Source organism: Dendropsophus ebraccatus, chromosome 5, assembly GCF_027789765.1.
Source record: "Dendropsophus ebraccatus isolate aDenEbr1 chromosome 5, aDenEbr1.pat, whole genome shotgun sequence".
NCBI classification, from domain to species: Eukaryota; Metazoa; Chordata; class Amphibia; order Anura; family Hylidae; genus Dendropsophus; species Dendropsophus ebraccatus.
Genome location: NC_091458.1, coordinates 53,825,759 through 53,840,347, shown reverse-complemented (window position 1 = coordinate 53,840,347; position 14,589 = coordinate 53,825,759). Strand labels below are relative to the sequence as shown.

At 43.2% G+C, this 14,589-nt stretch overlaps 1 protein-coding gene across 1 annotated transcript; it reads right to left on the bottom strand.

Moving 5' to 3' along the window:
• Nucleotides 1-1,385: 1,385 nt before the first annotated feature.
• TARBP2 (TARBP2 subunit of RISC loading complex) lies at nucleotides 1,386-14,544 on the bottom strand. Its single transcript, XM_069970216.1, has 9 exons — nucleotides 14,292-14,544; nucleotides 12,406-12,575; nucleotides 11,786-11,888; nucleotides 8,795-8,869; nucleotides 8,028-8,100; nucleotides 7,837-7,954; nucleotides 5,771-5,898; nucleotides 4,628-4,823; nucleotides 1,386-2,447 (listed from the first exon to the last, which is right to left on the bottom strand). The coding sequence occupies exons 1-9, from the start codon at nucleotides 14,339-14,341 to the stop codon at nucleotides 2,290-2,292; spliced, it is 1,071 nt and encodes a 356-aa protein (XP_069826317.1). The 5' UTR covers nucleotides 14,342-14,544; the 3' UTR covers nucleotides 1,386-2,289.
• Nucleotides 14,545-14,589: the final 45 nt, after the last annotated feature.

The following is a 14,589-nucleotide window of genomic DNA, read 5'->3' as shown; positions in this document are numbered from 1 at the left end:
TGGGAATTGTAGGGTTTCAAAAGCCCTGGTCCTACCCCAGTTAGATGTCCCTAATGGTGCGTTTACACAGAACGATTATCGTTCAAATGTTTGTGGTAACAATCGCATTTGAGCGTTAATCGGCTTGTGTAAACACAGCAAACAAACAAGTGACGGGCGAGAAATTGTTCATTGTGATCTTTCAACAAGTTCTTAAATCGTCGTTGGTTGTTTGCTAATTCGCAAATCGCTTCAGGTAAACAGTCTTTCACAGATTCACCCTGTGTGTGAGGTGGGCTTAAACGATCTTAAAACGATCGCAATAACGATTTTTTTAACAATTTTTCACTTTGTCTAAACGCTGATCGTTAGAAAATTGAAATTGTTGATTTAAAAATCAACAAACAATAGAAAGGAAGAATTATCGCTTCGTGTAAACGGACCATAACACTGCTTTAGGCAGCACTAATGAGCCTTCCCTAATGTCCTAATGCATGAATAGACATAACAGTTGGGGAAGCTGTCTGTGTCAGCAGTGCTGTAGCTGTGGCACAGTGAAGCACACCAAGCAGTACCCCATGGACTAGATACTGTGCCGTTTAGATGTCTACTAATGACGTAATGGTAAGAGCATAATATACCTGTGTCCTCCTCAGGGGCGGATTAACTTTACCATAGGCCCCGGGCTGTTCACCAAGCCTGGCCCCCCCCCCCCCCACCCCACTGTAACTATGGAAGCACTAGCCTGGCGTTCATAGTACAGGACAGATAATGTCATGATGTCCTGATTTGTGTAAAATTGCCATAAAAAAAACCAGTGATTTTTTGCAAATCATGGCGGAAGTGTAGCCAGGAGACAGTACACCACTGAAAGTATAAGTCTTTTTGGGCCCCCCAGGAGCTCAGGGCCCCGGGCTGCCGCCCAAAACGCCCCTATTATAATCCACTACTGGTCCTCCTAGGGAACAATCATTAAGGGGAAAAAATAAAATAAAAACCATGGCCCCAACTGATCAGTAGGGTGAGCTGGAAGAAGGTAAAACACTATTTTCCTATATCCATGTATGTGACTGGGACGAACCCCCTATTATGTAGGTCATACATAATAAGTGTGATCATGGAGCACTTTGCTGAATAAATCTACCCCATTGTTTCTAATCTTAGAAGAATTGGGTCTTTAGACACCCACTCTTGAAATTGTAGAGGTCTCAGGAGTGGCGGCCACAATGCTCATACATTTATCTACTAAATTAAGATTTTTTTTTTGTGGAAAGCCTATCTTTGAATGTTCAGTTGTGATACCTGCGAGACAGGATCCGATTATAAGCTGCTCAAGTACAACTCACCATCTGGTGTCCATCATCATAAAGAAAAAACATTCAGCAATCAAAATCTTTGTTTCAGTGTCAGAAAAATATTGCTTCCAAGTATTTATTCATATTTACAATTGCAGTTCTGCATGTAAATAACAGAATACATTATTTTTGTTTGTGGCTAGAAATACAGAATTCATCAGGCATTTAACTTAAAAAAATAAAAATTTAATGAGAAAAACCTGTCAGAACCAATTCATATTTTTTTTTTTTAGCTCAGGACTGTTTCAACACAGTCATGTACAGTAAATAATACTACGGAAAGGATGCACATAGCAGTTAAGACCATTCTCCATTGTTTCACGTAGTTGGTCAAAATGAAAAATACGTTTTATCCAAGAAATTTATATAAGCTATTTAGGTGTCCAATACAGACTTCTGGCTAAATCCATCTATTTCCTATTCATCACAGTAGAACAGCAGATCTCATGTCCTTACGTTTCTTCCATCCATTGTGCTGGTGCTTGAGGTAAATTACAGACACTTGGACTTAAGTGCTGTAAAAAGCACCTTGTTCCAAAAAAAAAAAAAAAAATTCATGAAAAATAAAAGGCTGCAAAATAAATAGGGTATGAAGCATTTGGGGGAAAGTCCACCTTTCTCTCTCCAGTACTATCATTGGGACTGAGTATTTCCACCCAACATCAGCTGAGATGTCTCAGGACGAGACCTGACAGCAATGAAGGTTGTGGTGGACCCCAGCAAATAAAATCTAAATAAAATCTACCATGAGCTCAATCACAGCAACATCTGATGAAGAGTTCATGGTAGGTTTCTAAAGTAGCAGCACAGTTTTTCAGCCACTGCTGAACCCATTGGAGTGGAACATTTAGGGGCTTCTTGGTGTACACACTCGTGGGCTTAGGCTCTTGCAGTGTCGAGTCCTTGAGTGAGTGAGATACTTAAGCACTTTTTGTTTTTTCCACCAACATCGCATTCACTTACTACCAGCCATGATTTTCAGATACTGAAGAGCATTGTGTGCAGCGTTTCCCCGCGCTGCTTCCCTTGTGGCAGCAGAGCCATGACAAACAGTTGTAGGCTGTGTTGAAAGCTCCACGAGACACTGGTACAGGCCACTCTGACTGCGTTCCTCTGGGAATAGATATAAAATAAATAAAAAGCCATGCCAAGTTAATTTATAAATGCTCCCACTGTGGAATGCCTCATTCTGTTGTAGCCTTCACTATATGTCATAGATTTAATCACATAATGAATCAGAGTTGTAATGCCACACATCCTGAGGACAGGGGTGGTGCTGTTTTTGGATGAAAAACCTCAGTCACCCCCCCCCCCCCCAACTTGCAGAATGACCGCTATAAAGGCCACAGAGCAAGGCCAGAAAAATGTATTATTCATCTAAATAAGACAAGCCCTGATCATTGTGTTAATACAATCTGATAATAGAAACAGATTAATATAAAAAAAAAACACATTTTAATATCTGTATCCAGTACCAGAATAATAATAAAAAAAATAATAATTAGGCGATACATTACATTTAAACAATAAAACAATAAGCAATGTGAGGAAAAGCACAGGAACATATCAGGGCTTTCTTATTGACCCACATTTGTTTTAATTAAAAAAATAAATAAAAATAAATATAATATAATATATATATATATATATATATATATATATATATATATATATATATATATATATATAAAACACACACAGTCATACCTCTGTTCTTGAACTTAATCTGCTCAGTTCTCAAAATATTTAATTGGTTTTTACACTCCATGGGTCAGGCAGGTGCAGAGAGCCGGGCCCACAGAGTGTAAAGAGTTAAGTGGTGATGCACTAGCATCACTGCTTACCTCCTCTGCATATACAGTAAGAAGTGGTACATTGCTCCTTACTGCAGGAGCAGTGAATCCCTGCTACAAACAAGGTTTCCTAGTCTACAGAAGAAAACCTCTGCTACAGAGGGAGCCCTGTCTGTACTGTTACTGCAGAGCCGGCTCAGTTTGACAGCCAGGCAGGGGTAAAGTTGTGATGCTGTGCACAGTATCACCTCTTTAACACCTAGGAGGAGCAAAACACCAAAATGATGGGTGTTGTGTTCCTCTTTGGAAGGGGTTCACTTAGGCCCCATTCACACGTCCGTGTCAGTTTTTACTGTCAGGAAATCCTGATAAGGAGACCTGAAATGTCATCAGGAAAGTATCAGGATTTCCTGACAGTAATCCGTTTTTACCATCAGGAAAAACCTTCAGGATTTCCTGATGAGATAATATGGTCTAGTATGCCAACATAAATCAGAGGTACCCACACAGCCCCTAGTGTACCTGGATGGCCACAGGCTGCAGAACTACAACTCCCATCATGGCCTGCCAGCAGAGCCATGATGGGAGTTGTATTTCTGCAACCTGGATGGCCACAGGCTACAGAAGTACAACTCCCATCATGGCCTGCCAGCAGAGCATGGTGGTAGTAGTAGTCCTAAGGGGTAATCTCACCTGTCCTGGATCCTGCTCTGTCGGGGCAGCGAGGTTGAGGTCCGGGCAGAGAAGTGCAGAGGTCCGGGCGGCGGTCGGAGGTGCAGAGCATGCGGTAGTGAGTTCCCGGGGGAGGGGGGGGGGAGAGAGGGTCAGATGATGGAGAGCGGGCGGGCCGGTTGTGAGTTCCCGGGGGGGGGGGGGGGGGGCTGCACCGCACTCTGGCTGGCCAGCCCTGTAGTGCCGGGCAGAGTACGGTGTGGGGGGGGGGGGGATTGGTGCGGGTGATCGGGCGGCAGCCAGTCCCGTGGTCAGGTCCGGGCTCCGGCCAGAGTGCAGGGCGGGTGGTGGTGGGGGGATCTCAGGCAGTCCTGTGCTGAGGTCCGGGTGCCTCAGCAGGGCTGGCTCTCTACCAATCCGGAATCACGGGCACTTTCCTGATATACATCAGGAAAATGCCCGTGATTCCGGCGCTACCATAGACTTCTATGAGGGCATCCGTGCCTGATTTCCGGACGAAAATAGGACAGGATCTAAAAAATCCGGTCCTATTTTCCGGAATGGACACCCTTCCGGAAAAAGGGTGTCCGTGTCTAATGTTGGCCTAGGAGTTTTCCTGACTTCCTGATAGGAAATCCGGACAGATTTTCCGGACGTGTGAAGGGGGCCTTACTCTGCCTTTGTCCAGTCTTAAGTATTCATGTGCAGTGCAGCCTCTAATGACGTTCATGTGATCTTTTTCTCTATCGTTCACTTTAAAATGTTAAATTAGCATATGTTAATCACAGAAATAACAGTGCTACAAGACAGCAATAATCCTCAACTTACCTATATCAAGATAGCTGATCTGAAAGCTTTGTTCCTCTGACAGGTCTTGTAGGAGGGTACAGAATGCAGAATTAAGAATAGCGAGTGGGTGACTTCTAAGGTGAAGGATCTTTTCTCCAGCAGAATTGCGCAGAGAGTCCCAGGTACAAGCTAAACTTCTACCTCTGCTTCCATCCAGTCTTCCCCCTCCTGTATTCTGTAAATATAAAACAATCACTCATCTTTCATTTATAACCTAAGTGCATCTAGAAATGCATTAGAGAAAGATTGGCAGGGAGAGCTGTGTTTGTATATTGTACCTGTAACAAATGCCTTACGCAAATCACTCATACACAATATACAAATGGATAACCAATCTGACCTTTTATAAAGGCATCCCCTCCGGTAACCCAAACCCATCAGCTGTGCTCACTGAAAGAAATTTTGTTTAGCCTTTTGCAATGTGGCCATTCAAACCAATATCTGACCATGTAAAGCGTGGATAGACCAGAGAGACTAGGACCCTAGTCTATGAAGTCTATGGCCTATATTTATAGCTGTCTATGGCCCATATGTATACCTGTTTGTGAACGGAAATAAAGGGCATACCCTTATTACATGTTAGTTAGAATTACTATCAAAGTTATATTTAATATAAAGAATAAAGTCCATAGACAAGCATCTAAAATTAAAGCATGAAAACAAATGACTTGACACCAGATGGGGATATACAAGAAAATAAACCTGGCAAGGCATCACAGAGACCTCTGGCAATTACTCTTTGGATTTGCAATAAACTATATTACATAGAAGCACTGCTGATATAAAATGCTTTAACAATTAGATTTGGTGTTGAATTATTCTGCTATCTCCATACATCACAGCCCCAATGTGAACAGCCCATATTCCCCTGGATTTGTATTGGCCTGAAGACCACCTAAGAGTAAGTTCACAGGTTTATAATCATGTGGGGTTTGATCTGCACTGATTTCCTCATCGAAAGCCCCCGGCCAAATCCAATGCTGTCCACCAGTCAAAGTACACCTTGCATGAAGTGCATTATTTCCAGTAAAGTAATGAACAGGGTGTGGGGATGTGTATGGGACAAAGGCATACTACTTTAATGGCTGATACCATAAAAATGCAAGGAAACAATTATGTTACCATAGAAAACTGATCTTCTTCAGGCTCTGGTTCTCCATTTTCCCGATGTTCTGTGGGAACCCTGTGAATCTGTAGAAGCATCTTGGCTGCAGCGTTCCTTTTTGCCAGCTTCTTAGATGTGCCACTGCCTGGAAATAGATAGTAAGCTTCTATAATATTTTACTATAACTATTTTCTTTCTGTTGAAAACGAAGCAGGAAGATTACAGTGATTTAGGAAAAATCTGCCACACAGACTGTCTAGTCTAAGTTTACTCTTATCTGAGCTTTGTTCTTTCCCATATAATCACAGTTTATACTATACTATACTATAGAAACATGCTCAGGAAGTCAACAGTGAAAACAATAGGGTATGTGTTCCCCAGGGATGGTTCTATATGAAGGGTATGAATACATAAATCCACTGATATAAAAATGGGAAGCAAGATGTGTGTTTCCTTAATTATAGACTGAAGCCAAACAGCCATATGTCACCCAGGTTGGCAGGTTTTTTACAACACCGCCAAAGCAGACAGACACAATGAAGTTGACAATAAAAATGTGGCATATATTGCTCAAGGATTTATAAAGTTATTACTTTAGTTGTTCTTAGTCTGGATGACTTCACCACACATACCCACGACTAGAAGAATACTAATCTGCTCCAAGCAGGGGTAAAATTACCTTTGCTAAAACTTATTGTCATAGTGGGGCCTCATCAGAAAAGGTATATCATAACCTCATAAAGACACATGGGGGGAGATTTATCAAACATGGTGTAAAGTGAAACTGGCTCAGTTGCTCCTAGCAACCAGATTCCACGACTACGAAAATGTGAAAAAAAAAGTTTCTCAAAATATAAATAAATAAATCCATCCCATAATAAAAATTTAAATCACCCCGCTTTTTCAATTTTTTTAATCAAAAATGTAAACAAGCAAAAAAATTGCTATTGTCAGATTCAAGATCTCCCAATTATTAAAATATCACACACAATCTCGTACACTAAACGGCGTAAACTCAAAAATCCGCCAAAGTGCACAATTGCTGATTTTTGGACACATTGCATCCAGACAAAATTGAATAAAAAGTGATCAAAAGGTCACATATTTGCAAGAGAGGTACCGATAAAAAGTACAGATCATCACCCAAAATATTACACCTTACACAGCTACATAGACCAGAAAAGTGTTATAAGGATTATAATAATTTTTTTTTTTTTTAAAGTTTGACTTTTTTTGACTTGAGGAACACAGATAAGATGTCAGTTTTACCACATGGCAAACGGTGTAGTGGCGAGGTACAATATGTGAACAGACACTCTAAAACGGATTGATACCTGGTGTTAAGCTGACCATTACAGCTAGAAAGTATCCACTAATGAAGCCATGACAAAATGCCAATACGCACAGCTATGTCTGTTCAAGGCTCCATATTATGCACAGGCCCAATCTCTAAGAAAATATAAAATTTAGATGAGAAATACATGCCATCTCTAAAGCAGTCAGAGGTGCATCATTTTGATGCTGTTTCTTTAAGTCAAAGCCAGAAGTGGAAGTGCAAGTCCCCCAACCCCCCCCCCCCCACCACCACCACCACCACCCACCCACTGTGATTCAAAAAGCAGCATCAAATACTGCACCTTAAACTGCCTGTACCATTCCAACCATCTACAAAGGATTCTGATTAGAGATGAGCAGTTTGATTAGCGGTGGCTGCTGAAGTTGGATAAAGCCCTAAGGCTATGTGGAAATCATGGATATAGTCATTGGCTGTATCCATGTTTTCCAGACAACCTTAGAGCTTTATCCAAGTTCAGCAGCTCCAGCTAATCAAATACCGAACATTCAGCATTTGATTAGCGGTGGCTGCTGAAGTTGGATAAAGCCCTAAGGCTACGTGGAAATCATGGATATAGTCATTGGCTGTATCCATGTTTTCCAGACAACCTTAGAGCTTTATCCAAGTTCAGCAGCCCCAGCTAATCAAATGCCGAGTCTGATCACTTGCCACAGGCTTCTCACCAGCTGTCCTCTGCCATACCCATCCTACCTCCCTGGCACTGTATAAACAGCAGCGCTCACCTACCAATCTCTAGAAAGCGCTCCACCCGACAGGTCATGGTGAATTCTTTCCTGTGTGCTGGTCCTGACTCCTGTGTGACTGTGTACTCTGGAAGTCTCCAGCCTTTCTGCACCACCAGCTCCTAAGGACAAAAAAAAACTATTGTAATACAGAAAAAAAAAAAAAAGAGAAAAACCGGACAGGACAGAGTTTACCTGCAGGGCTCCCACAGGATTACATTCTGACTGCTGTGCAGACAAAGGTGGCTTCATGTCTATGCTGTGCTTCCTAGACATAAAGGTGACATTGACATTATGTTAAACCAAAGCACCAGGCGGCACAGTAAGATAAAGCCTCTTTCATATCTAGCCATTGTATTTTTTCCATAAAAAGTCACAACTCAGCTCAAACAAGAGGGGAAACATTTCTTCAATCAGTGCTTCTCTAACTGTGAGGTGGCCATAAAATAAACTAAATTAAATAATGTTTTGTACAGAAGCAAAAAATTTACAGCAAGAAATAACATTAAAATTACATATCAAATAGCTCCCAGGTAAACTGCCCATGAATGCTTGCTCATAGTGTCTTAAACATCTTGGGAAGGTGGGGCAGCACACTGATTGGCTGAGCGGGACATCCAGCCGGGAACCCCCGAAGCAAGCCGGATCCTGGAGCAGGTAATGTATATGCTCCGTCTGGCGGGGGTTAAAGGGGCAGTCTCCTGACATACTCGCAGTGGGATGTCAATCCTGCTGCGAGTATGTCTGCCAATAGACATTACAGGGCAGGGATTCGCAGCGAAAAAATCTGCTGCGGATCCGTTGTGTGTGTTTGTAGCCTAATGTTGTAAAGATATCATTTCTTGATTTATACATCATTATATGGCACAGCCCCTCTGCTGCCACCAACCCTTGCAGAGGGAACTGCAGAACTCCGGTGATATAAAGAAATAATGATTTGCTTGTTATTTGCAATGGATTACCTTGCGGTTGGTGGCGGTGAAGGCTCCTCAGTCTTTATTGTGACTTCTGCAGGTGGTTCTGCTTTGTATGTGGAACTAAAGATGATAAAAAACACATATTTCTGTCAGTGTATTTTACTACCGTTAGCCTTTTTCCGGCATCATAATTAGCAAAATGCGATACAAATGTTTGGTTGTTTAGGCAGCTGTAATAGACATCCTGCTTTATGTACACCTCTGTGCAGCAATCCAGCTAACTTACTTTATACTAATCTGCGGCAACCCCTTTATTATCCTGTACACTAAAAGCCATTTCTGACACTATACCTGTATGGCGTTCTGGGCTTGCTTCCTTAATCATCCTAAAACTTATAGAGGTATTCCAGGCAAGTGTCTTTTTTCACACAATATAGCCAGGCATGGTCTGTTTTAACCAAAGTAAACTTAGGTCCCTGGCTCCAGCACCACAATCCTGCTGCTCCGTTCCCTGTTATGCAGTGATGCTGCAGGCCTGCTCAGCCAATCACAAACAGAGGCAGGACTCTGCTGCAGCTGCTGATTGGCTAGGCAGGCCTGCAACATCACAACCCCAGCACCCGGAAGCGGCCAGATCAGCAGGGATTTGGGGGGCACTGGAACCTTATTATATTAACCCTTAGGGGACACAGCCAGTTTTGGCATTTATGACACAGTGTCACTTTATGCATCTGTAACTTTGGAATGCTTTTACGGATCCTTGTGATTCCAAGATTGTTTTTTCGTGACTTATTCTACTTTATGTTAGTGGTAAATTTGGATCAATACCTTTAGCATTTTTTTGTGAAAAACTCCAAAATGTTGTGAAAAATGTAAAAATTATTGCATTTCTCTAAATTTGAAAGTTTCTGCCAATAAGGAAGATAGTTATACCACATAAATTATTGATTAATTCATATCTATAACATGTCTTCTTTATATTGGCAGCATTTGGTGAACATGCTTTAACTTTTTGGGGGGATTTTAGAGACCGTAATTGTTTAGTAGCAACTTTCAAAATTTTTGTAAAAATTTAAACTCAAATTTTTTTTGCAACCATATAAGTTTTGAAGCATATTCTAGAGGCCTGTATACTAGAAAACGCCCATAATTCACCCCATTTTGAAATCTTCACCCTTTCAAGTATTCAAATTCACATTCATACAGTTTTTTAACCCTTTACGCATTTCACAGGGATAACTTCAAAGAAAGTATGAAAAAGTAAAAATTTAGATTCCAATTCAATCCTATTTTTTTCATACCAAACCAATTATAAAAGGAAAATGCAATAAAACATTTATTCCTCTGAATCTGCAGAGCACCCTTTGGATTTCGGAGCGTGGATTTGGCTGAAATAAATGTAGGAGACCATGTTACAGTGCCCCCCCCCTAGTGCTGAGACAGTGGGAACCCCCCACAAGTGACCCCATTTTGAAAACTACATCCCTTAAGAAACGTAACAAGTGGTACAGTGGGCATTTTGACCCCACAAGTTTTTCACAGTTTTTTGCAAAAGGGGCCCATGAACATTAAAAAAAAAAAATCAAATTTGTCACACTTACACGTTAGTGAAACCCCAAATTTTCCAAATTCCAAAAAGCTTGGAGAAGCAAAAGACTCCCAAAATTTGTAAAGCAATTTCTCCTGAGTAAGAAAATACCCAATTTATGAACGTAAAAAATTGTACGGGCGCACAACACGGCTCAGAAGAGAAGGAGCACCTCTGTCTGTGTGTGCACTCCTACTGTAGCAGTAAATGCAACGACGTTTACTGACACTAACAGACACTGGCTGACGCTTACTAACAGACACTGGCTGACGCTTACTAACAGACACTGGCTGACGCTTACTAACAGACACTGGCTGACGCTTACTAACAGACACTGGCTGACGCTTACTAACAGACACTGGCTGACGCTTACTAACAGACACTGGCTGACGCTTACTAACAGACACTGGCTGACGCTTACTTATGGATGCTGATGCTTACTAACGGACGCAGACTGACGCTAACTAACAGACGCTAACTAAGATCTCCCTTATCACTGGGAGATCGTGGGGGGGCCGCGGGAATCACGGGGGGGTCATCAGAGGCAGGAGAGGAGGAGATGGAGGGATCTCTGCCGCAGCTTCCGCACAGTCATCAGTAACCCCCGGGTCCCGGTCTCTGCTGAGGTCCGGGACCGGGGGTTACTGATGACTGTGCACCGGCATCAGTGGATCGTTACTGATCCCCTGATGTCGGTGATTGCCTTTCCTGGACCCCTGCTGGGGGTCCAGGAACGGCTTCACTAAACTGTCAGCTATCAGCTGACAGTTTAGTTTCAGCTTCCGGTCACTGTTTACATAAACAGTGAGCACCGGGAGCCGGGCAGTTATAGTACGTCCTGGTGCGGAAACTAACCTCCTGCCAGGAGGTACTATAACTGCATGGTGCGGCTAGGGGTTAAAACAGCCCATGCTCAGCCATATTAAAAAAAACAAAAACACCAATTGCCTGTAATACCCCTTTAAAGTAATGTATCTTAAAAGAGAATGTACCATCGGGTACATTCGCTTTAACATTACCCCTGAATAGAACGGCGCCGCTGCAGGGAAGCCGATGCCGCAGCCTTTTGGGACCACAGCCTGGTTTCCTTGCACCGGGAACCGGGCCGCGGTTCAAAAAACGGATTGCAGCACCGCCATCCCTGCACCGTTCTATTCATGGGCAATATTGAAGCGAATGTACCTGATGGTACATTAACATCACCATACATATTCAATAACCGTTATTTTCCTGGTCTTCCCACATATGAACATTTTGCATGACAAACTATTCGCTCGGAAAGGAGGGGCAAGCCACTGCCAGACATTTCAGCGAGCGGCCTCTCTCTCTGAGAACCAAAGAATCTAAATGTCTGACCGTTCTCATGGATCGTCTGTCGGGGGAGAGAGAGTTTAAGCTGACTTTAGCCAAAAGTGTATAGGGACCTTTCCTAAATCATGTAACCTCACCTATTCTCCTCGATTACTGATCCAAACATATCTCCACCTTTGAGTAGGGAGAGCGCCACTTCGGCTGCCTTGTGTTTTGCTGCCTTCTTGCTAGGTCCTTGACCTGAAAGAAAGCAGAAATATAAGGTGGTGTCCAAGGAGAGCAATATACAACCCTCGGGAATTCTTCATGGATTCCCTAAATTATTACTCAAAGTAAGGCAGTGACTGAACTGTGATCTAAATGGACACTATGCAACAGACAGCAAAGTGTCAGAATGTGTAGCCTCAAAGTGGGTATGGTAGCTTTGGGACATAGATCATTGTACGAGGGGCAAACTGCAGCCGAACGAGTTAACTCCTGTGGTGCCGTCGTGAAGATGAGGAGAGAAAAATTAAAAAATAACACTACTGACCAAAATACTGTGCCTACCCACCTTATGAACTATACGTCTAATTCATTAGTGTCCCAGACAGCAAACCTTTTTAAAAATAAGTCTGCCCCAGCACTCGTGTCCATCAACTCTGGAACCGCAGCTCAGCTTTATTTACATTGGTGAACCATGGCAGATGAGGTATTCAGAAGACAGCATAATATATGTACAATCACCAAGGAAGTCTGTTTCAATAAACGCACTGACCAGTACAATTGATGTCGCCAACAGATACACGGAACGTGAAGTTGGGTTGATGGGCTTGTCCTTCAGCTTTGAGTAGGTCATACACGGGGGTCTTTCCTACCCGAGTCCCATACTCTTGCAGTAAGCTGATGGGGGTCTTCCCAGGACTCGACGCCAGCATCTGCTCTACACTGAGGAAATACAAAAAAAGGGCATGTTCAGTATTGGGCAAAACTAGATATACACTTACATAAATCAACAGCAAATCCCCATAGAAAGCCTCTCCTGCTCCAGACAGGAACTGTCCAGGACAGAGATGTCAGCAGAGAGCACTGTATCAGACTAGAAGGAAAACAACATTTTCTGCAGGACATACAGGAGCTGATAAATATGGGAAGACTAGAGATTTTTAAATAGAAGCAAATTACAAATCTATATAACTTTCTGATATCCGTTGATTTGAAAAAAAAAAAAAAAAAAGAAAAGAAAAGATTTCCGCTGCACAACCCCCTTTAAGCTCCATTTGCTTCAATGGAACAGAGTTACAAAACCTGCATCCAAACTGGAGAAAAGAAGGGTGCTGTCTGTGGAAGAAAATGGCCATGTTTTTGTAGTGCTGGATAACCCCTTTGACACACTCCAATACCCGGCCTTCCCCCAAAACAAAGCAGACACACACACAGCACAATGTACAGCAAAACAGCATCTAAAACATGGGTCTCCAAACTGCGGCCCTCCAGCTGCTGCAAAATCTCAATTCCCATTATGCCTGGACAGGGAAAGCATTAGATTTGGCTGTCCAGGCATAATGGGAAGTGTAGTATTGCAATAGCCGGAGGGCCACAGTTTGGAGATCCATGATCTAAAGGGTCAGTGGGTGCTCCAGCCATCAATTTAAAGTGACTGTACCACCAGGCCCAGGCTGAGGCACTGGAGGCGGGCCGACCCACCTTTAGTGGGAGGAAACCCTTGCCCCTCTTTGATAGGGTTCCATTGAATCTAATGGAGTCACGTCATGGAGGGGCTGGAGTTTCTTCCCACTAAGGGTGGGTTGGCCCGCCTCCAGTGCTTCAGCCTGGGCCTGGTGGTACAGTCACTTTAAAGCAACTGTCCAGTTCTTTTGCACATATAATGTGCACACTCACCACCAGTATTCCTGCAGTGTCACCTGTTTCATCCCTGCTCAGCTGCAGTCATTAATTTCATTAGTATAGCTAGATTATGAGATCCCCATTCATATGACATGGCTTTGTGTGTAATAGGGAGTGGTCAATGGTATCTGCCTCATAGAGGTTTTACTTCTTCAACATCAGTAGTGTTATAGGTCAAACTTAATAGTGTCTTATTCCAATCTTATTATGTATGTTACTACATCAGAGAGCAGGCAGCTCATGCATGCCACACCTAACGCAGCTGAACATGGGGGCCAGTGCTAGAGCCAGGGAGGTAAGCACCATTCTGCATGGCCAGTCAGTATGGATGGTAAATGGGGCCCCCATAGGAATGCCATAGCCTGGAAGCAGATGGCTGCGTCATTGATGCTCTAGCCCACACACATCTATATACATATATACTCCTTGTAGCATGATGCATGTAACACAGCAGCAGCTGCTTATATACTATGAAATATACACACACATAAGGGTGCATTCACACAGGGCAGATTCTGCGATTCATCTGATGTCCTTGTTCACCAACACACATTCAGATTAATGGAACTGATTTCCAGTCATAAATGTATGCATGTGAACATCCCCTTTAAGGAATGTCTTGCTGGCTATGAAGCCCAGGCTGAGTGTATGGAGCATGCACAGGACATGATGGGACTTCCCCCAGAGACTAGGCTATCATGTATGATCTGCGCCATCTTGTGCAGAGAACAGTCCAGGGCAGACTGCGCCTCCTACCTGGGACACCCGGGGCACGTCTGCTTCCCACAGTCCTCGGTCTCACTCATTCCCTCCTGCTCTCCGCTCACCAGCAACAATGGCCAGGGCGGGAAGTACGGCTCTGGGAGGTCATGGCGTCAAATGCCCCAAGGATCGCTGGGAGTTGTAGTGCTAACGCAACATGCAACCCGCACAAGAGAGTTTATTCTAGACTACATTTCCCAGCATCCCTTCGCTCAAATAACACGCGCCGCGACAGCCAATCACGTAACGCTTTGGTATGAGGACCATTAGCTACGGCAGCGGCAAGTCACGC

Excerpts from the sequence above, each read along its gene's own strand:
- TARBP2 (XM_069970216.1), bottom strand. The coding sequence starts at position 14,341 with ATGAGTGAGACCGAGGACTGTGGGAAGCAGACGTGCCCCGGGTGTCCC. Across the intron at positions 8,101-8,794 it reads TCACCGCCACCAACCGCAAG|GAAGCACAGCATAGACATGA; the intron begins GTAATCCATTGC and ends CTTTATGTCTAG. Across the intron at positions 5,899-7,836 it reads GGAGCGCTTTCTAGAGATTG|GCAGTGGCACATCTAAGAAG; the intron begins GTAGGTGAGCGC and ends ATCTATTTCCAG.